The 23,411-nt window shown below is 46.0% G+C and overlaps 1 protein-coding gene across 8 annotated transcripts in view; it reads left to right on the forward strand.

The window, feature by feature from the left end:
- CAMTA1 (calmodulin binding transcription activator 1) overlaps positions 1 to 23,411 on the forward strand; it is a 266,410-nt gene that overhangs the window by 136,688 nt on the left and 106,311 nt on the right. For all 8 annotated transcript variants that reach the window (XM_072354281.1, XM_072354279.1, XM_072354284.1 and 5 more), the window contains one exon: positions 17,741 to 17,876. In XM_072354281.1, coding sequence (XP_072210382.1) covers positions 17,741 to 17,876 — 136 coding nt within the window. The remainder of the gene's footprint in view (positions 1 to 17,740; positions 17,877 to 23,411) is intronic.

Here is a 23,411-nt window from a genome sequence, read left to right on the forward strand (position 1 = left end):
TCTTTTTACACTCTGAAGATTTCATGACTCTAAACACTTTCTTCTTACTGCTCTCAGTATTTCCTACTTCTTTTTTTCCTCCCTGAAGAGGATAAACTGTATGGGGATGGTTTTAATAGACATTGATTTGTATAGATTTTTAGCCCCTGTGGTCCAGGGGAGTTGAGAAGCCAATAATTAATTCTTTCAACAGCTCGTTCCTTTTGCTTTAAAATGACCTACTAGCAAAATTGCTGGTAGCCATCAGAATGCGTGGCCCAGATCTGTTCACTGTCTTTAAGTATTTCATTCTAATGCTCCCCATGAATTATTCAGGCAGGACAGCAGGTGAACGCTGGTGCTACCGGAGAGCTTGTCTCACTTAATATTTACCTGCAGACTCGGGAGAGTGGCATCACTGCGAAGGACAGCGCTGCGGGTCTGCAGCATCGCCCCTCCTGCCATGGACACTGTGAGCCCTGGAAAATGTGGACTCATCAGGAAAAGCAATTATCTGATAATACAGTGATTGAATTATTCGACTTCAGCCCAGCCTTTGGTGAGCTTGTCCCATCGATAGATACGGTCCATGAAAACACAGCGTTCCTTTTCAGACAAAACTGGCACTCCGAATTTGGCCGGACTCTGATTCTTTCTAGATAAAATGTAATGGGGAGCAAGAGGTTGGTCGGGATTTCAAAGGCTGAGTCCTTGTGCTGGACTGTGTGGGCCGGGTGTAATGGGCCATGGGCTGGGTAAGGCAGTGGCTGCTATTGCCCTGCTCAGAGCTGGAGGAAGATTCAAACTGTGTAAAGAGAGATTTTGTTTTGGTCTCCTGGTGGCTGGAACCAGATTGACACACTGAGGAACCTTGTTTATAGTTTGGAGAGTATCAAGAAAGAGGGATGGTTTTGGAGATGCTTTGTCTGTGCAATACACAGAAGGACCAGGAAAGCAGTGTTGGTTCATACTGTGTTGGAAATAAGAGTTAAAACCTTCGTCCCGTTTAAAATACTTGATGACTTAATTGATATTCTGGTACGGTATAAAGGAGCATCTTTTGTCCAGGAGGTGAGATGTGCAAAAATAACCTTTAAGTTGCTCATAATTAACCTTTAATGATATTCTCAGACTTCTCCAATACATTCTCCGCATCAAAAAACAACACACAGAAAGAGCGTCTGAGGCTGCTTGTTGCATCCTAATGGCCTGCAAATACTGGCTGATTAAAGACAAACTATTTATGGGATTATTTATTGACAAAGACTTTTTTTCCTCCAGGAAACCTGGCACTGGGATTTAAATTCCGAGGGGGAAGACATGTCTTGTGTCAGGAATGTGGATCCTTCCCTTTTCAGACAGGCAGCACTAGCGGTGTGATATTTATCATCAGTGTAGCATGATTTCAACTGCACTCGGGTGTATTAGTAAGTGCATGCTAAAATTCCAGAGGTGTCTGAGCGCTGCGTGAGGAACAGCCAGGAACCTGATGGAGGGGAGCTGTGCATAATGGAGGAGCTGCTATTCAGACTTGAAGAATACAAATTGATTTGTATAACAAACTGTGTTTGTCAGAAGATGAGCAGCTCGCTGCAGAGGCTGATTTTTGTGCTGAATAAGAGCGTGTGTAGGTAATGAGTCGGCTTTATCTTCGTGTGGAACGAAGAATCATTTGCTAAGCAGGTAGCTGCTGTGTTTGACAGATGTTGTGTTCACGTGCACGCTGCCGTGCTTGTGATCTCCTGCGCTGATTCCTCTCACTGGGTTGAGGTCTTGGTGGCTATTTACAGAAATGTGTAATTATTCCTTTTTTTCCTCCCGGAAGGTTCATCCCTCAAACCAGGAGTTTCCATTTTCAATTCTTGTGTACCTGAATAGCTTCTTTTGTCCCAGTTGTGAGGCACCGGCTTCAGCTTCTGGTTGTTTTCTTCCTCTTCTCTTTGAGCTTGTGGAGAATCGTGCTTTTACAGCTGAGATGATCTGGTGCAACCGTAGGCTGTTTTTCTCTGCCATTGCCAGCAGCAGGAAGGGTGACGTTTGTAGCCCAGTAGGCATTTGCCTTGCTCTTCTTGTCTTTGAGGCCAAGGAGGTGCCATAACTGAGGTGATCCACGGTGGAGCTGAGACCTATGGATATCACCGCAGCCGAGACCACCTTGCAGATGTCTCCTTTTCCCTTTCTGTTTGCTGTGAGTTCTCCACTGCTTGTGGGGTCTCTGCAGGACTTTGGATACATGTCCAACCTTGCCTGCTGCGGAGATGAATGTTTTATAAGAGCTGTGTATTTGGTGGGGAGGTCCATGCTGCTGCCTGTGCAGAGGGAAACGTGCTGTGTTTCCTTGGTGGGTTCCTGCTTTGTTCCTTGCAGAGGTACATGATCCTGCAGCCCTGCCAGCAGCACGGGCTCTGCTGGAGCTCCGAGGTTGGCTGCTGCTCCGAGGAAGGAACCACCACTGCGGCCTACAGATTCATAACAGTGGTTTACAAATATTTAATAGGAATGTGGAGAGCTAAAGCAAGTGACTGTTACCTGCTGTGTTTACCTGCGGAGACAGTGCTTTTGCATCACTTCCTTTGAGCATACTAATGTGCTGCATCTGTTTTGCATTTAAATGGAAAGGTTTTCCAGTGCTATAACAGCATGAGTGGGGTTGATGTAGAAAAAGACAGCTGTGAAAATGGACACGTAGGGCGTCTGTCCTGTGCTGGAGGCACGTGTGTGTGCTGGCAGGGCTGAGGTGGGTCTCTTAGTTTTGGTTTGCCCTCGGTGTACGAAACCCTGAGGTTTAACACCATGAGGCAACAAGTTGGGCCTGGGACATGGTGCTGATTCCTGACGAAGGCCTCGTCCCCATGAGCCACGTCCTGCGCTCACCCCGGCTCCCGGGAGGAATTCTCTGCGTGAATTTGTTTTTAAGACAACATTCTTTATTGTAGATGTGTTGCTTCCAAATTGCCAACTGCCTATTTGTTCCAGACAATTGTGGATACAATCAGCAAAGTAAGCAGCGCTGTAGGCTTTAATTATTCGACTAATGGACAATGACTGATGAGCGGCTGCCCCAGCTGTGCGGCCCTCTGTGCTGCAGGAGGGAACGCTGCGGCGGTGCTCGCTGCGGGTGCACCCATGTTGCACTTGGAGCACTCGGTGCTGTCTCCTTCATCTTGCTGGCCACTTTGTAGGCGTTGGAGTTTCTCTTGAGGCTGATGATTTTAGCTCCAGTTGTTGTTGTGTTTGTTTGTTTTTTTAGTCATCCCTTCCAAAGCCCCGCAGTCCTTCCATGGTTTCTTCAGCGCCCCACCACTCTTCCTGAGAAGAAATCCTCCCTTCTGACAGAACCCCTTATTAATGCCCTCTTCATGCTATCACCATCAGGTACTTAAGGACACATTTTTCCATTTCCACTGCTGTTGCTTTTCTGCGCTTCATCCACTATTACATGCACGATACTCTGTTTCCCCATGGCTTTATATATTTTCCTGCAGGTATAGATTGGTTCTGCAGTGTCTGTACATCCTCCTGCTTGTATTTACAGCAAACTGCTGTGGGAGCGCCGTGTCCGTAACAAACCAACACGGAGCACAGCTGCTGCTGGCCAGGTCTGGCTACATGCAAGGAGGCTGATAGGAAAGGATGCCACTAATAGTCGTGTAGCCCCCAGGATTTGCTTGGTGGTACTGGTCATTCATTACCAGTTCATCTTCAGATGATTATTGCTCAGTCCTGAGAAGTGTAGATGCACAGAAATCTGGCAGAGGTGCTCACGGAGCTGCACTCAGCTGACATTCGTACACTGTGACAATGCTTGGAAATAATTAAATCTTAAATTCCGTGTAGAATCTGGTGGGTAGGCAGATGTACCGCTATGTTAAACTTTATGTCACTTAAAAATGGTTTGCCAGTACATCAGAGGGAGATCATCCAGCTGTAAAATTATCTGCTTTATGACACTGCATCACAGCTTTGGTCTTTTTATTTTAATTAAAAATGTACCTTAAATCTAACATCCTCAGATAACTTTCCCCATGCCTTTTTGTTTCCTGTAATTTACTGTCAGAGTGTTAAATTATGTGGTTCTTCCCTGAGCTTTTGGCACCGATTGTGGCAGAAGTTTGTTCATGAAGATGAGTGTTTTCCTGCTGCTCTCATCCTGTGTGGGCAGTGCATGCCGTGCAGCCTGCCCTGTGCTGGACACGTTCTATTGTGCAGCACGGCGTTACAGGCTGTTGGGCTTGAGGTCATTCCATGTGCGTCTCCAGAGCAGGTTGGGGTGGGATGGGGTTCGTAGAGGCCGTGGCTCCCAAGGCAGCCTTGGGGCTGTGAGTGGGGCAGCAGAGCCCCACAGCGCTGGTTGGCTGCAGAGCGCGAGTCTGCAAATCATGAACTGTGCTGGTTGTGGAATTAAATAAAACGCCTGCTCCCAAGGCACCGCACGTGACCATTCACCAAGTTTTGCAATGTGATTTATGTTTAGCTGTAGGATTATTGTTTTCTATTGATTCTGAGGGAAATAAAACAGCAGTAAAAGCCCATCGTAAGCCTCCCAATGGAACCTGATAAGTTGAATCTTTCCTACAAGAAATACCGTTGTCTCTTTGGGTGACTTCTGAACCAGCGGCCCCGACAGCCTGAGAGCAGCAGCTCTGCAGGCAGCTCCCTGTGGGCTGCTGACTGCCCAGACCTGGCCAGCGTGCCTAAAAATGACTCTGCTTACCTGGAAAGCACTGACTTCTCAGTCTTCCCTATCGTGTCATCCTAGGGTGTCTTGTTTGCTTCTTGCACGCCTGGCATTTTTACAGAATGAATAGTAAAATCTATTGAGTCTGTCAGAGCTGTCATGCCTTTCCGCTGGGGAGCCAAACTGTGCCAGTGTGCGCTGTTGGTGCGTTCTGTTGTTTATTTCCAGCCTCGTTTAACGTTGCTGTGTGCAGTATGAGGTTGCTTGGCTTTATTTTTAAAACAAGCAGTGACGATTTCTTGAAGACTACTCGGGATGCAGCCAGAGGGGCAGGCAGCGCTCAGACCACACCATGCAGCAGAGCAGGGGAAGAGCTCTCGTGTTGCCACTTTACTGTGTTGAAAACAAAGGCCTGGTAGATGCAGTGAGTCATGTATCCCCACTCTGGGGTTGGCAGCCATGGGCACGTTGCATTTGCAGCCTGGATAGCAGTGCTGCATTGCACTTCATCGGGGTGCCCCCGACTGCTGCTGACAGTGAGAATGAATTGGCCATAGTGATATTTCTGTATTTATGTTATAAATGTCAATGATGAACTAAATTAAGACAAATAAGGCTGTTACGCTCACTGTTTAATTTACAAAATTTTAATGAGACTAATAACATCTGCACTTGTTCCATCTTTCTGCTGGCTGGAAGACTCTTAGCAGGGCTGGCAGTTCTACATTCAGCTTGCTCTTCAGCAGCGCTGAGAAGAAGGAGGAGTTGGCAAATGACATAAGAATACAGTATTTATAAGTGGGATTGTACGATGGGCAGAGGTGGAGTCTTCCATGCTCTCCTGTGGCGCTCCCATCTTAGCCGGTGTAATTTGTTGGTCTGAGGATCAAAGTGGTGCATAGGAGAATCCTTGTGTTGTAGTTTCAGTGTCCTCTGAAAGGGGACCTTTTGTTTCTCATCAGCTGAGCCTCCAGCACAGCAAATGGGTCGTGCAATGGAGATCTTCTTGCTGGATAAGCAATTAGCTAAAATAGACTCCTCAAAGGGCAGATTATGCAGGGCTTTCACTCTGTAACAAATGAATTAATTGACTTTGTTTTGTGTTTGTGGCATGTTTCCTATATTTTACTTAACTTTCACACTAGCTGAAAAGCCTTTCCTTTTGCTCTTTGCTGCCATGCTGAGCAAACGGGATATTACGACTTGATTTACACAGATACAAATAAAGGAGGTTAAGTGATAAGAAAATGTATAAAGGTTCTCTCAATTAAGAGAGACAAAACTTCCTCCAGCAGCGTGTCTGGGAGTATCTATTGCATCCCCTTATCTGGGGTGTCATCAGCATTCTGGCTGCAGCTCTGCAGAGCCTGGATGAAGCGGGCTGTGTTAAACGGCCTAGGAGGCAGGGTGGGATGGAGGTCTGTGCTCTCCTCCCAAGGGCTCTGACAGTGGCGTTGGAAGCACTTGAGCTCAGCTCAAAGATCCTGCGTGCATCAGAGACGGAAGAGTTCCCCACTCAGAGCTGGACAGTTGGCTCCTGGCTGGTGCTGAGCACAGCCTCCATCCTGGGCACATCTATAGGATGCTTGTGCTGAGCGCTGCTTTGCACTGCTGCACACACTGCCTGTGTGTCACGTCATCCTTTGGAGGCAGCTTGGCTGAGCTGCAACGTTGAAAAAGCAACTTCATTAAAGAGCAGTTAGAAAGTGATTAAAGGTGCCTGCCATGGAAATGAATGGAGCTGCGGTGCCGTGAGGGCTGCCTCTCTTTGCGGCGTTGGCCGGGCGTTTTGTAGAGAGGCATGCAGGGTGTGCAGGAATTCATCGAGCAGTTTCCAGAAGTGATTTCTTTGTGCGGGACGTTGGCAGAAAGCTGGCAGCCCTCATTGCTTGCTGCTGGGCAGCCCTTGTATTGCTCACCCGGCGGAGCTGCACAGGGTGCACTGAGCTGGGATGGGAGCAGTTGGCAGAGCATAGCGCGGCTCCTGGCAGGAGGCGGCCACGGGTCTGATTTAGGAGTGTTTTGAGTTCTTAATTGTATAAACTAACATCATTCTGCTATTAATTGCTCTCCATGATTTAAACTCCAAGGTGACATTAACGCCAAATAGATTTTAAAGGTTTTATTTGAAATTGTACGACATTATTAGTGGTGCATTACCTTAGGTTATAGCACACAGCTTTACCTCATGCTGTTGGAATAAGGATTACAATTTTCTGGCCCCTCTGGTATCCCGGGTGACTCATTAAATGATCTGGCCAAGTTGCTGGATTTATTTACAGTAAGTAAATTAAAGCTACGGTGCAAATCTTCACTGTGTAACAGGATTTGTGAGCAGCTGAGAAAGGTTGAAACTGTTGGACCGGTGACCACGAAAACAGTTTGTGTGTAAGGGAGGATTTGCTTCACGGAACGACGCATCGTCCCGGTCGTGAAACGCTCAGATGAAACATGGCTGAGGGGCAGGTTGGTTTTTCATTGTCCTGCTTTCCTAGTTCTATTATACAGCATTCAGAGGGAGGCTCCTAAAAACCATCCGTGTGGCATCACGGGGGGGACGAGGTGTTGGCCAGGCAGGACCAGCTCCTTGCACAGTGCAGCCACTCCGGCTGCCTCCTGCTCTCTGCTGGCTCAGCGTGGTGCTGGTGCTCTGCAGCAGCAGTTTGGTGCTTCCCTTCCCCTCTGCTGATGCTTTTGTATTTCTTGAATCCTCACCTTCTCCTCTCTTTTGCAGAGAGAAGCCTCTGAGAGATGAAGGCTTGGCTGCCCCTCTTTGTCTGCTCCATGGGAGCGGTGTTGTGTTAGAGGAGGGGTTGTTGCCTTTGTTTTGTTGCTTTTAGTGCTGCTTCCCTGCTGCGTTCCTGCTGAGTGGTCTTGTGACATCCAAAGCGACGAGCAAACGGTGCATTTGGGTTTTTTTACGTCTGCTTTTAGTGATTAGCTCCGGCTGCTGCTGCTGAGGAGCCACTCGTGGCAATGTGTTCGTTTGACAGCTTCAAAAGTTCCATCTGAATCTGAGCAAAGTTCTGCCAGGACTCTGAACCATCACTGAGTTTCCTTGAAGCAATTTGGTTTCAAAAGGAAGTAGAAATATGACACACAAAGCATTGCTGCCTTTTTATTATTATTATCTATCAAGTTATTTCTTCCCTAAGCCATCCTTCATCAGAGGTAAATCTGTTTCCTATTTCATCTCTGTTGCTGATTCTGTACGGATTAGTGTTTCTCAGGCTGCGGAGCGGTTTCTCTCTGAACCAAATCTCTCTTCACACAATAGATTGCCATCTTATAATGTAGGAATTATTCCTCCGTCACTTCATTAGCTTGGTGACTGTTTGGTAATTTGCAAAGTCACTTTCCTAAGTTTTAATACTCGCAGGCGGAGAGTCCTCGTAATGAATGTGTTACGTCTCAGTAGCGTCGTGATGCCGTCAGAAGTGGACAAAATTAGAAGTGGTAATTAGATGTGACCTAAGGGATAAGGTGAGTGATGAGGGAGGCTGTGCCAGAGGTGGTGGGGATGGAGATGGGGCCCGATGCATGTAAAGCAGCAAGACTTAATGGGCAGTGGATTTTGGCATTTGGGTTCGGTTGGAGCTGCTTCCTGGTGCTCTGCATTGTGGATTTTCGATTCTGGGCGGATTGAGAAGCATCAGAGCTCGTATCTCAGTGCTCAGATCTGCATATTGCATCCACGGCAGAAATTGGGTGAGCACGAAGGTCATCTCATCTGCACTTGAAACGGGTTCGGGTGGATGCGGAGATGTTCCATTGCCATCATTACCAGCACACGGCTCTCTGTGCTGGATGGGACAGATGCAGAATGAAAACCTCAACTCCTCAGTCTGTGCTGTTTGCAGTGTGGAAACACGGACTGTAATGGGAGTGTTTTATATTCATGAAAAAAGCAAACTCCTGCTATTCAGAACGCTCAGTTGCAATGTAAGTGAATAAATCGTGCGTGCCCTTCCGTCCCTGGCAGTAAAACATTCCCACCATCTTCCTCCCCAAAACCCTGTGCTAAAATTGAAGATGGTGTTTACAGTATTTCAGTGAGGTTTTGGTTTGCTCAGTGTTGCACAGCACCTCAGGAATGCTGCAGTTCTGCTGCCAAGACAGCAAAGATGCCCCAGGCCTGAGCTGCTGGGAGCACCCAGCCACAGCATTGGGTTGGAACTGGGGGGGCTTTAAGGTGCCCTCCAACCTCAGCTATTAATGGTTCTGTGATAGGATTCTTTGATAGTGTCACCATGGTTTTCTGTTGTGGATCCCTGGAAGTCAGAGCCTTATGGAGCAGTTTCACTCTGTTATCACGGCAACTCCTCGAGGTCCCACGTGGTGTCCTGCAGGGTCCGTGCTTTCCTCGGGGTGGTTTAATTCTGCAGAGCTTTAAATGAAAATGCTCTGGAATACATCACTATGGTTAAAGGAAGTATTCACGAGAGACTTTTCCCCCCAAATGAAAATCATAATTAAATTTCTTAATTATTTCTTAATCATTTCCATAAATTTCCCAACACACGCAATACGTGGGGCTGCTTTTTCTTTTTCCTTTTTCCTTTCGTTGCTTTTTAATCTCAGACCTTTCTCACTGAAACAAGAAGGATGAAATGGCAGAGCTGCCCCCCCCGCCTGCTGCACGTTCCCAGCAAGGACGCTCCTGGGGGGACGGTGCGGTAAGGCCGAGAGATGCTCCTTTTGGCAGGGGAGCACAAACTGTTTTGCTCGTTGTTTTTAAACCTGCCTTGTGCCTTTTTTAGCAGCGCTTCTGGTGCCAGCATGTAGGGAACAGCAATCACCTGACTGCTCGCTGTCAGCGTGAGCTGAGAAAATAACAGAGGAAAGAGCCAAACAGTGGGTCTTTAATTAAAGAGTCAGCCAACATTTACCCTTAGATGTCTGGCACGCTGCACGAGGCTTGAAACGGCGATTGCTGTTTGCCATGTGGGTGTGACGTGGGGTTTGAGGGAGAGATTCGCACTCGTTTAGATGATCTGAAATTAGGGTGCGACGGAAAAAGGATTTGCTATTATTAAAAGTCAGCTCCAGCTAAGTTAATCTGAAAACGTGTAATTTTATCTCAACTAAAAATACCGCAAAGTAATTAAATTCAGAAATGGGATGAGCTGAGAAGGTATAAGGAACGATAACCATCCGAATCAAACAATAATTGAGTTGCACTGTAAACAAAGTCCCGTGGGAATTCAGGGCTTTGTTTGGAAAGTTAGTTTATTGTCAGTTTTAAGGCAAAGCTGCTTGAGGGCTTGGTGTGTCTGGGACGTGGTTGGCTGCGTTTGTATTTGGGCAGCAGCACAAAAAGGAGCATCGGTGTATCTGAGGGCCGTGATGGTGAGCTCTGAGGGCTCCTTCGTGCCGGCATCTGTGTCTGCAGGGAGAGCTGAGTGCTGGATGGAGAGAGGACGTGGGCACAGCCCAGCTCTCAGCGTGGGCAAGGAAGCAGGTGGTGTGGGGAGGTGAGCTGACGGGATCCTCTGTGCCCTGTGACCAACTTAATGCATCACTGGTGATGGCGCACGGCCTGCGTGGCACCACTGTGTTACATTATGGATCCATAGACTCATTAAAGCTGGAGAAGGCCTCTAAGGTCGTCCGGTTCAATTGTCCACATTCCAGCAGTGGTGCCCACTGACCCACGTCCCTTAGTGCTGCATCTGCCTTAAATGCCTCCAGGGATGGTGAGCCCACCTGAGCAGAGCTGCACCGTTCCTTCATCTGGAAAAGGCTTGCAGGAGAAATGCAGAAATGTTTCCTTTCCATTTGCTAAAAATACCTTACTCTTAATTCTGAAAAATTACTGTATGGATCTCCATAATTCACAGGCCATAACTAGATTACTACCTTTTACTGGAATACGCCGTGTTAATGAAGACCGACTGGGATTACATAATAGGTTTGCTCTGAAGAAAGCATTATGTGGTTATTTTTTACTGTCTGGCATTCTAGTTAATTGCCTTGTTGTCATTAATTGATGGAACCAAATTGATATAAATAAATAGATTATCTTCTCGAGGTTAATCTGGGAGACAGGAGGGGCTCCCAGGGGCATTCGGCCATGTGCCCCAGGCACCGCATGCAGCCAGTGCTGCAGCAATGGGGCAGGGGAGGTGGCCAACCCAACCCCAATGAGAGCACAGCTTGAGACGTGTGAGGTGTGAGCAGCAGGACCTGATGGTGGGGGGATGGGATCTGTATAGGAGCAACAGTTTGAGTGGTGCCAGTACCAGAGCTGCAGGTGGGGAGGAGAAGAGATCTTTTTTGTGCTAAGAGTGATGGGAGCGAAGGCAGACAGATGTGCTTGAGCACATCTTCCTGGGTGTTAATTTTAAGGGCATGCAAATGCATGTTGTCTTTAAAATGTGCAAAGACATGGATGCTCATAGAGACAGAAATAACCTAACAAATATTGCAAGGCTCAACTCCTGCTGACCTTCCTGCAGAGCAGTCGTGCTTTTCTCAATGTTAGGAGATGGTCGTTGGCAGCATCTCTTCAAGTTTGTCTGTCATACAATATTTCTGACCAAATCAGAGCTGTAGGTCTTTGGCATTATGATTGGTGTCCAACAAGAGAGCAATCAATAACACAGAGTAAACGTTAACACAGAGGAGTTCTGGAAGCCCCACAGGTATGTTTGGAAATAGAGAGGAGGTGGACTCCCCTCAGTACAACAACAGAATTGGGATGATTAATATGGAAGCAGCTTAAAGCATTCATGAATTGTAAGAAGTAATTCTCAGTAAATCAAGCAGCATCCCCATGGGAGCAAGGGATGAGAACTAAATGAGGGCTAACACAATAGATCAAGGTTCTTGAGCAAGAAAGAGGTGAACACCAGTTCTTTTTAAAATCATGTTTAAGTGAACAAAGTTGATGCAACGATCCTTCTTCGTGCCTCGTACTACGACGAAGGTCTGTAGCACCTCGTTACACCAAGAAGTAACTTTCCAAGAGACGTTTTAGCATTTCACATGCATTTCACTTAATGACAATTTTAATACTCTGGCTTTTTCCCTATACAGTTAGAAGGAGGTTTCGATTGCTTGGCGTACTGAGAAGTTCATAAAAATTGTTTCTAATTTATTTTTTTCGAATCTGGGATAGAGTTTCAAACCATCAGTGTTTGAATTATTGCTTTATTTAAAAGAAAAGGCTCCAAATACTGCTGTTCGTCTGCAGCTTGAACTACGGATTGGGCTCTGGGACAGCAGTTTCCAGAAGCACATTCCTGCTTAGTGAGCCAAATGAGAAGGAACTAAAAACGAGTTCAGGCTTACTACTGTGGTAGTAAGAGCCTGAGCTCTATCTTTTATTTGGAGATAGAGGAGACTAAGAAACTTCAGTGGTTTGGTTGTAGCTTTGTGTGCGTCAGATAACTCTTCTTTGCTGTGCTATCCCAACAAAAAAAGTTTGGAGAATCATTTTTATCTGTATCTAACAAGCCAAATGGAACTGGTGCAACTGTGCCACTTAGATATTCTGAAGCTGCACCCTAGGCAAGGTCTAATAGAGTCTGTATTTACATGGGGAGTGCTCTGAGCCAAAGGCTCTGTTTGGACTCCAAAATCCATGAAGCTAATGGAAGTTCTTCCTCTGACATAAAGGGTTTTGAATGAGGCTGCTCTTCTGCAGAGCTAATTTGGAAAGCATAGACCAGTGCTCCCAATCAATATGGCATATATTTATACGAGCAAAGTACATCAAACCACCCTGTGAGCTGAGGTGATTTAAAATAACGCTTAACCTATAGCCTCCCTGGAAATTCTTTCAAGCTCTGTAATGAAGCATTTCTTCAGTGGATGTTTATTTTCTTTTTGTTGATATGTTTATGGTCCTGAGATGCAGATATTTGAGTCACGCAGCATGGCTGATAAATGGAGGCAGAAGAAAAGTTGTGGTGATGTGGGATGCTTTGCGGTTTTGCCAATGCAGGTTCTGGCAGTGCAGCTGCCCGCTCCTGCATTTCGAGCCTCTGAGAGGTTCTTAATGTTCGATATTTTGGGCCATTTAAGATCATAATGGCACACGGAAATTGTTTCCTGAAAAAAAAACAAAATTGCTCTGAGTAAGAGTTTGGCTGTCAGCATTTTCCCCGAGCACTGTTTCTTACTGCAAAGTGCCCTGCAATGTGGACTGAGGGAGGGTGACATCCAGATGGGGCTGTGGGGGAGGATGGGTGCCCCATCCCCTGAGGTGCTCAAGGCCGGGTCAGCTGGGGCCATGGGCAGCTTTATCTGGTGGGACACCCAGCCCATGGCAGGGGTTTTGAACATTAAGGTTCCCTCCAAGCTGAACCATGCTATGATTCTATGAGAGAGCACGGAAGGCTCCTGAAACCAAAGCAGAGAGGGCCCTGAGCCTGCCTGGAGTTTGGCACATGGCTGCGGTGTGCTGGCACACACAGGAATGGGCCCAGTGCTTCTGCAGTCCATGTGGCCGTGTTTCAGTTCTCAGAATGGATCCCTGCTCTTATAGAAGTGCTTTAGTTGGCCGCCCATAGCCTGTCCAGTGATACCTGCATGTTGATGTGCGCCTGTTCAGTCGTTGTTTGGTTGGAGCCGCAGGTAATTACTCTCATACTTAATGAACGGCATTAGTTTTATTGATGAACACTGAGGCTACATGCTGGAAAGTGGAGGTAAGGATTAAGTTTTATGGCCTACTGCTGCTATGAAAAGGAGCATCTAGACAGCAATTAATGTCCCCTTGATGGGATTAGTCATTGCATTAACTGCAACTCTGGATAAAATTGCCAAGCCTGTTATTTTAGACTTTAACCTCTTAAATTTTGCAGATATCAGATAAATTCATTTTTCTCTTAAGTACAGATTATATTTAATGCTAAAGAGAACAAATCCAGTGTTTATGTTCCTGATGGATTTGCATCTCTTCCTATGTGGGTAAGAAGACCCCTTCCAAAGTCTTTATTTCACAAGTGAAGAGTTGAAAGGCCAGGCAAATTTCAGACTGGTTTGGAATTCCTCCGGTGCCACGTTATCCATCTCAGCTTGGAGATGTGCCGGGATGGGGGATCCTGGTCTATTGCTGCTGGAGATTCCTCTTTCACTTTTCAGTCTGGACTTTAATCTCCTGGTGAGCCATTGGTGCGGTGGAGGAGAAATGTCGAGGCAAATGAAGACTTGCGGAGCAGCATTTCTCAGGGGAGAAATAACTTCTGTCATCAGATTTTTTCCCTGTTAAAACAAGAAACGGGAGACGAGGTATTTCTGAAACTCGATGTCAGTCAGGAGGAATCGCAGCTGACAGTCGCCATGTGTCTCTCCTACCCTGCAAGTAGGAGCTGTGATACGAGGGCTTTAAGTGCTGCATATAGCACAGAACAGAAATTAATAGAAGGTTTGTTGGAAACCCATCATCTGGAAGGTTTGATAGCACCCAGATGGAGCAGAGCTCTCCAAGAGAAAGATGTGCCTGTCTGGGTTTCTGTGTGCCACAGTTATAGCTGGAATGGAGGCACTGGAAGCGCCTGCTGTTGGCATTTCTCACCGTCCACAATCTCAGCCGTGCTTCCATGCAGGTTCTCCGTGCTCACACCGCGTGCTCTTTCCCCTGCCCACCTCCTGGCAGGCACTGAGTGTTGGTGCTGCAGGCCATGGTTCCTGCTGGCGATGAGCTGCAGGAGGCGCTGATGCCGTCCCATAGGGTTGGGAATGGACTGGATGTGATTCCCAGCAAAGCGAAGCGACCCGGCGACATGAACTAAATAGATGATGCTTTTAAGCAAATTGACTGAGTACCGGATGAGGGACTTAGAGGACTGCATCATTCTTCTCAGATGTTATTACGTCCATTCTGTGTTATTTTAAAATGCCCCGTGTTGGCCACACGCTGTTTTTCTTGGTGTGTTCAGGGAGGTGTGTGATTTCCCACGAGTCTCGTACCCCAGCTCTCCCTCTTTGGCTTAATTAACTTGAGAATATTTTGAGAGAGGATTTTTTTATTCCTTACAACTGCAGCCCTGTGCCTTTCACTGCTGTTTGGGACCCACCTGGACCCCACACAGCGCCGCTCATCTCAGGTGCATTTCCTGCTCTGCAGAGCTGTGCAGTTGTGGGTGCCCTCTGCTTTTGGTCACGATGAACTTCAGATTCTCTTTCATGGGTTTTGTTGTAAAGAACAGAGTGACTTTAAATATCATAGAATCGTGTCACTGAACCATAGAATGGCTTGGGTTGGAAGGGACCTCAAGGGTCATCAAGCTCCAACCCCCCTGCTGCAGGCTGCCCGGGGCCCTGTCTTACTTGGCCTTGAACACCTCCAGGCAGTTGAAATGAAGGTGGGATGATACAATAAAAACCAGTTTTAGAGCAATGGACCTTCTAGGGGAAGGGTTCTTTTTCTGTCATCCGGGGAAAAAAAAGCTCTCTGTTGGCGCTGCAATATCTGCAATTCCTTTTTGGCAACCGGAGCTCCCGCAGCAGTGAAACATAGTTTTCATTAAATGATATGTCTGACATTTACCAAATCTTTATGGACGATTTAGAGGGAACTGGTTGCATTGAGCAGCCTTATTAATATTGCAGTAACATGATTAGGGGAACATCGCGGTCATTTGGGCCGCGGGGGCTTTAATTTACGAGCACAGCAGAGAGGCGGATATGAAGCATCAGCTGACCAAAATATCTTAACCTTAATTTGTTTTCTCTTTGCTCTCTCCTTGTGTCTGTTCTGCGTTCAAAACAAGATGAGCCGTTTTAGATTTTCATTATCCCAGCAAATAACTTGATTAAAAGAAGCAAGCAAAAAACCCTCCAAGTGGGTCTGGGAGGCAGAAGAAGGCGCACACGGCTCCATTCGGCCCCGTGCTGGGGATCCCTGCAGAGCCCAGGGGGACACGCTTGGAAAATGAGGCTGGCATGGAATCTGGTTTCTCTTTCCGGGCTGTAGCTGGAACAACTTGGGCAAAAATAGCTCTTCTGCTGCTGTGCCCATTTATCTGAGAGCCGTGGTGGTAAATAACAGGAGGAGAGAGGGAAGCATCTCAAATCTCATCAATACTTAAGACAAAAGGCTCTCTGCTCTGCAATTATTCTTCCTGTCCTTTTCCCTCCTTCCCCCAGGCCACAAACAAGCAACCTAAATAGAGATCAGGCAGCTTTTAAATGCCACAGACTCATAAAAGGAAGGAAATTCAAAGTTGTAACGGAGCCGTCTCTCTTTGCATGCTCGGTGCTATTTCGGGCCATAAGCAAGTAGGCTATCCTGCAAGCTCCACACAGTGGGACCAGCAATAACTGCACTGTCTGTGGTAGCACTGCCCTGCTCTGGGTTCCAGCCCTTCCTTGCTGCTCTCCCACTCAGCTCTGGGCCATCCTAGGGGCAGTGGGTGCTGGGATGTGCAGCTGTGCAGTCCCATTAAAACGCTGTTTGATTATTTTCAGTTTTGCCCTACATTCATGAACTGAGGAGCTGCAGATTAGTTCCTAGTTATACAAATTGCTGTTAACGTTCCAGTGCTGCTTCTCGCTGCTGTGGTTCCAAGTGGAGTTTTGGCACAAAGGAGAACAAGTTGCTTTTTGTGACTGATGCCGTGATGGATCAGATGCAGACTTCAGATGCAGACTTCTCACAAACACCTCTGGATTAGGCTGGTGGGAAATGACAGCCCCAGAGCAGTCGGTGCTCAAGCTTGCAGCTCCTTACCCTCTTCTGTAAGGGTGCAGGTGAAGCCTCTGTGTTTGGCTTTAGCAGTTACGCCTCCAGAGGAGACCTGAGCTGCATCCCCAGCGCTGCTATCAGCCCCGATCTGCTGCGTCCCACTGCAGCCATCAATTTATTGCTCTTGGCTGTGCTTGTGCAAGAGAGATAAGCGCAGGAGATCTTCCCTTTCTATTTTTCCCTACAGGAAGAGAAATATAGCAGCAATGTATATCGGGTTAGAATTGCCTCTCGTTTTATGAAGATATCTTTAGAAACCAGCTGTTTTCCATGAGCGTTAAACTACCTTGATACACTGCTATCGGAATCGACAGCTCTGGAGATTCTTAAAGAGATTTTGTTCTGTCGTGTTTTATTTTATTCCGTGTAAATTTTGTTAACTGCTTTCCAGTGACCTCTGACTGTGTTCTTTATCACAGAAGTAAAAGAACAAAAAACTGATTTCAGCCTTGCAAAATCCCAGCAAGGTTGTGCAGCTCAACCTCGTGGTCTCTCCACTCCTCATCCAAAATGAGGACTGTTTGACTCTGGGAGGACTGTTTGCTCACCGTGTGTGCCGGTCCAGGAGTTGTGCTTTATCGCAGGAGACTTCCTATGGAAGTTGTTTATTGCAGCTGCTGCTAATGTTGTTTTTCTTTCTGTTCTTGGTGTTCTAAAACAAAATTACTGTGACTAATGTACCACTGTAAATTTCTGCAGCATCTCCAGTACTGCTGTCTGTGTCTGATGCATGGTGCCTTCGTAGCGAATTGTTTTAATATTACAGCAGAAATGCCCTTTTTGTGTGCTGGCTTAGCAAATGGCAAAGCACTTCTGTAAATGCAGCGCAGCAAGAAGGTGTGCAGTCCTGTCTGCTGGGCAGATGTCCGTGTTTCCTTATGGATACTCTGAGGTGCCAACGTGCTTCTTAAGAGGAAGATGTGTCCGTACATCTCTGAAGTCACGTTGCTCAAAAGAGAGGAAGTTATCCCACATCTGACCTGATCTGAGTGCAAACGGTGGAAGTGATTTATGAACTGATGCTTTTCAGCTCCTTGTTGGTGCTCCTCAGAACAATAACACCGTTTCATCCCTGTGCTTTTCTTCCCTTCTAATGTTCAGTTTGAATTTCAGCCTGAGAATAGCAGCCCTTGTGAAGTCATCGTTGTTCCTGTTTCTTCCCTCTTTCTTACACCAGCCATTGGCACTTTGTTACGTACAGGACTCTAAAGTAAAACTTTGCATGTTGTTAAATGCAGTTAACCTGATTTCAAGCAATGAGAGGTGAAAAAAATGATACCAAATACGGAATATTGCTTTTCTACAGAGTCCTCGCTCTGCAGTCGCTGCTTCCTGAGTTCTCTTAGAGCGTTTTTTGCTTTATCTCATTCTTTGTTTCTGGTTTGCAGACCGCAGAATGGTTCTATGATCCTGTATAATAGGAAGAAGGTGAAGTACAGGAAAGATGGGTATTGCTGGAAAAAAAGGAAAGACGGGAAAACCACCAGAGAGGATCACATGAAGCTGAAAGTCCAAGGAGTGGAGGTAGGAGAACTTTGCAAGTATTCTCCCTTGTTTTTCACGTGGAAGCTTTGTGTGTATGTGGTTGATTCTCACCAAACAGGTAATTTTCACAGTAATTGCCATCGTTTTACATATGCTTATTAAGCGTTGCTCTTAGATGTGCAGAAATAGATTCTCTATTGAACTGAGTCCAGAATCAGACTCTGCTTGAAAGAATGTTTTGAAAGAGGCTGTTGCTCTACTGATGTTCCTTAGCGACTCAGAAAGAACCAGAGGGATCATTTCACCTGACGCGATATTTCTGGAACCAGCCTGTTTGTTCTGAAATATGTCATGGTTTGACATAACCATTCTCTTACAATCTGTGTGTGTGAGGAGTGAGCGATTGGATCACATCAATCACTTCTGATGCGCAGATGTGGAGTAAAAAAAAAATGAGGGTTCTGAATTTGTTTTACTGTATTAAATGGGAGTTGCGTGTTGTGGTGGTTGGAGCTCGGATGCAGAGTTAGTTCTGAAGACAGCAATGCTGTGCTCCCTACGTTAATGCCGACCTCTGGGCCAAAAGGATGATGAAGCGTTCGGCAGCACAACGTAGCTGCGTTACCAAGAAATGCTCTGATTTCAGCAAATGAATAGTGAAGCTGTGAGGGCATATATTTGTATAAGCTGTATTGATTTTTGCAGTTAATAGACTGTGAGCACCACTATGGATCTGAGGCTGCACCCAGTTGTGCAGGCATAGCACAGAATAACCAGCGGCGTTCCAAGCAATTGGTGCTGCTGGGGGACCAGAGAGGTTCTGCCCACCCGGAGCTGTTGTGCTCACGTTGACATCCGCGCCGTGCAGCCGAACGGAGCAGGCGGTGCTGTGAGCAGTCGAGTGCATGCGGTGCATTCCGTGCTCACGCTCCCTTCTAGGCAATTTGTCATTCTTACATTCTGTCTGTTTTAATGAGGTTTTTGGTTTTAAAATAGTATTAAATGGATTGCATTATATTACACCAGGGAGACATAACTTTGTTCCATAATTTTTACATCCAATAACAATGTTTTATTATGACAAGCCAGAAAAGAAAAAAAAAAAAGTCAGCATAATAGAAATTGTAGTTTGTTTTTGTTTAGTGTTTGCAGAACGGGATTTAATTAACTTCCATGAACTTTAACAATGCGGAATACCAAAACCTGCACCACAAACTTCAGCTGTAGGACAGCAGCCGTTGGCAGCCACACGTGCACTTTATTTAATGAGCACTTCCTGATGGTTTTTCTTTAATAGGGTGATCAGCCATCAGCACTGACTTGCTGTATGTCTGCACCTACCACGTTAAGTCAAATAGTTCTACCCAGATTGCAGTAATTCCTGTTTTGTTGTGGTCTGTCTTCTAGAAGATAACAGACCTTTAATGGAATGTACAAAGGGTCGGAGAATGCCCCAGTTTGAAGGTTTCTTTTGGTGGTCAATCACTTTCACCACATAAGAAAATAAGGATCAAAGTAACTTCCTTCTGGTTTGCTTGTGCCTGGGTTCAGACACTCATTCTTGCGTCTTTCTCCACTTTGTGAGCCCCCTTAGTACTTTATATTTAGCCTCCAAGGAGATACCTGTGCCCTCTAATCCAAGCTGTGTTTCAGTCTTCTTAATGTGAAGCCTTATGGGCAGAACCTCATTCTCCTTGCTTTGATAAATGTGGGACTCGCTCTGTGCTGCAGCACCGGGGGTCTCCCAGCAGATAACACGATGTCCCAGCACGAATCTGGCTCCTGCATCAATGCTGTGGACAATTAATGGGATTTGCATTGGGCTGCCAAACTGGTGGAACACAATTTCTACATAAGTCTATGCATTAGGTAGCAAAAGGGGAGTATCAGAATCCAGATTGATCATCTAAGCGTTGAAAAGAAATGAACGTTTTCTCCCTCAGGGTATCAGAACACACAAAGGAAGCGATGATTCAGATAGCAGTGATTGATGTCAGGAAAGACAGGAGAAAATAAACCCACATGAGCAACCACAGAGAGATTCAGGTCACGATCAGAAAGTTAACGCCAGCGTACATTTGGAGCTGGAAGAGTTGGATCCGTTGTGGAAATCTCTCCTGTACTTTGAGTACATCCCCCTTTGCTTGTCTTTCAGCTTTGCTGATTTAATTCCAGCTGAAATAGGCAAGAATGAGTGCTAATAAATAACAGTCTGGGTTTGGTGCACCATTGCCGTGTTTTCCAGAGACTGTCGGACAGGTTTCCCTGCAGGATGAGCCCACTTTGCTGCACCACGGTGCTTTTCTCTCCGCTCTTAGGTCTTGTTGCTGCCTGCCTGCTCATTTTGCTGACCATGTTGCATCTAATAATTGCTACAGATCTGAGTTCTGAACCAAGTGGAAAAAGTTAATTTTCTTGACCTCCAAATGTTACTTGGAAAGAATGATGTATTTTAACCTTTCTGATTACTAGCTCAGTTACACCCTGCACTGCTGCTTCGTGGATAGAGTACGTTATGATGTTCCTAATCCCATCCTAACTGGAAGTGATGTTCCTTACTTGGATGCAGGCAACAGATTTAAAATAATAAAAAAAAGGACCCTTTTAAAAGTTGGAATGATATTGTTGTTAACCACATTAGAGTTTAACAGGGCATGAAATAACTGTCTGCCTTGTGGCACTGCCAGATCGTGTTTGCTGTTCTTGCAGCCAGAAGATAAATAGGTATCATGGCCGTACTGATGGAAAAATACAAAGACAGCCAAGAACACAGATCGTATCCAAATCAAGTTTTGGGAATGGCAGTTGCTAGGTAGAAAGGAAAAACATGTTGGCCCATACGAGCGCTGCCCAGCCAATTCTGAAATGTTCTTTATATGAGTAGATTTTACCATTAACAGCTTTCTGAGTTTGATAAAGAGAATGGCTTCTGCATCTGTCCCACATTTGGGTAAGGAAAATAAAGGAAACAAGCGTACCGTTGGTCCCTGGGGATCCTTGTGCTCAGCCATATCATACAGGGGGACTTGGTGAGCATGGACAACAGAGTAAAGAAAAGCTGGAAAATCCAGGAAGGGGAATAAACTAATTAATCAAGCAGATGTTAAATGATAACCGCCTGAAATGCTTAAGCTACTGCCTCACTTAGCATTGCTGTGAGTAAGGGGTTTGGATATTACTTGGTTAATCTGGTGCACAATCCTCTTAGAAAATGCTTGATAAACCAGAAAGAAGTTAATTTGGCCTTTCCCCTAATATCCATCTTTGTGCAGTTCTTTGTGGAATCTATTAAAAATCTCCAGTCCATGATCCTTTTTAAAATTCTAATTAATTAGGATCCCTGGTGAAATGTTCCTAATCAATTCACATAATTAAAAATTTTAACTAATAAATAAGGAGTAAGTTGAAATAGCTGTCAAGTAATTGCAGACTGGTGCTGCTGTGGCTGTGCAGACAGTTGGTTGAGCTGCGGTGCATTTGGTGCATTCTCTGCTCCCCTTTCCACGTGTCTCTCTGGGTGTCTGTAAATTGCACATCCACTCACATTCGTTGCAGACTGCTTCTACAGCTAACGTGAGGTTGTGCTTTTATAGTAAGTATCCCCGTGTTTTGAAAGGCTGGCACAGATGCTCTTGCTCTTCATCCTATGTTGAGAACAGGTTCGTTCTTTCTGAATTGCCTGAAGAGAAGTTTGAGCAAATGGCAATGTTAAACTTCAGGCAGAGCTCCGACCTGCCGAGCCTCGCTCTGAGCATAGCAGCATTACCTGGGATGTGTTGTGCCAAACTGCTGCTATGAACCCGCTGCCCTACCACAAACCAGTGGCAGCAGCAGCACCGCTTTGTGCGCATCCTCTCATCTCCATACTCGTGTGGCAGAGGGCGCAGCAATGTCTGCTGGGCGATGAGGACCACCTTCTGCAGCCCCAGTTTGTCAGTGAGCAGTTTGTCAGTGGGCTCATCCGTTTGGATTTAGTCTGAAACCACCGATTTAAGATTGGAGCGATCAGAGAACAGGAAGAATGTGTTAAGCTTGTAGATTACAAGTTCCTTGTTCTCTAATGTGCAGCTGTGTGTTATCTTGGCACAATGTGACAATCTTGGTGAATTCCTTAAAAAAGAAAAAAAAAGGTAAAACTTGATCTAAGTCTTATTAAGAGAGAAATTCCCTTGTGGGGATGGAGATGCAGAATACCAATTTTGTATGCAGGACTTGTATTTAATTATTATCATAACAGTCCCTTAACGCTGTAACAGATTAGTCCACAAGGACACGAATGGAAATTTCAGATTATTCAATTACTGCAGAACCCTGGAATCTCACTGTCAGGACCTGACAGAGGCTCCTTCAGCTCGCGGTGAGCCCAGCCATGCCGATACCGCCGCCATCCGCTCACAGCGCTGAGCTGGGAGTGCACAACACGGAGACTTTTCCTTTCAGACAGTGACCAAATGGGCTTTTCTGCCCTATGCAAAGAACCCACCACAGAGTGTTAAACCAAAAACCTTTCTACCTTTCAATTCCCCGTCAGTGAAATGTACGGGCAAGGTATTACTGGAGGGTGAAAGCAACAAGCAACTTCTGAGATCACACGCTCAGCAGCACTAATCTTGTAAACTATTCCTAGGACAGCCTGATCCAATTCGCTTTAATTTACATGGGCTTTACTCCCCCTCAGAGGTGAGCTGCGTAGTTTGCAAACTAATTAGGATTACATTGTTCAGTCAGGCTGCTTAATGCATTCCAGAAAAATACTGCAGAATGGCTTTGGAGAAGAAATTAGAGTTTAATGTGAAAGGCATTCTGAAAATATTACACACATATGTGCATACATTAACACAAAAAAGCACAGCCCTGAAATGAAAGGAGAAAAATTGCTGGGGAGTGGTGACAGTTCCTATACAAATCTATTCTTTATCAGCGCTATTAAGGATTTTTTTTCCTCAGGTTGCTGGCAATATTTAACTTCTGCCATATGATTTCTAACCAGAATCTCCCTTCATCTCCTGCAGTTCATTGGAGGGCACAGAGCGTAGGAGTGTTTCCCCACTTGTGGTTTGGGTCCCACAGCTCTGATGTCCCTCATGGCTGTAACGTTGGCTCCAACCCACATGGAGCTCCTGCAGAGCACCAGGCAGTGCTGGGGCGAGGGGTCAGTCCCCATGTCTGAAGGGCACATGAATCATCATTAGATCTGAAATGAGATGACACGTATCAATCATTTGTGTTCTGTATGGGATCCCAATGCGTGCACTTGCAATAACATCGATTGGCAGCAAACGTTGGGGGGTTCTGGCATCATTTTGCAGCACTTGCTGGGTTTTGGGCAGCTTTGACCCCGTAACCACCCAACCTTCAGCTCTCGTAGCTTATTCTGCAGTCTGGGCTGCCAGGAGCAATGGCAGGGCTGTGGGGCACAAGGGCTGCTCAGGGAGGAATGACGACTGCTGCATGGGGCAGCTCTGCAGGAACCACGTGGGCAGTGTTTTGCAATGGGCTGCATCAGCCCTTTTTTCCTGTTTAATGCATAGTGGGAATAAAGCCGAACCACGTGTGGTAGGATTGCAATTCAAA

The sequence above is a fragment of the Excalfactoria chinensis genome, chromosome 20 (assembly GCF_039878825.1).
Source record: "Excalfactoria chinensis isolate bCotChi1 chromosome 20, bCotChi1.hap2, whole genome shotgun sequence".
NCBI classification, from domain to species: domain Eukaryota; kingdom Metazoa; phylum Chordata; class Aves; order Galliformes; family Phasianidae; genus Excalfactoria; species Excalfactoria chinensis.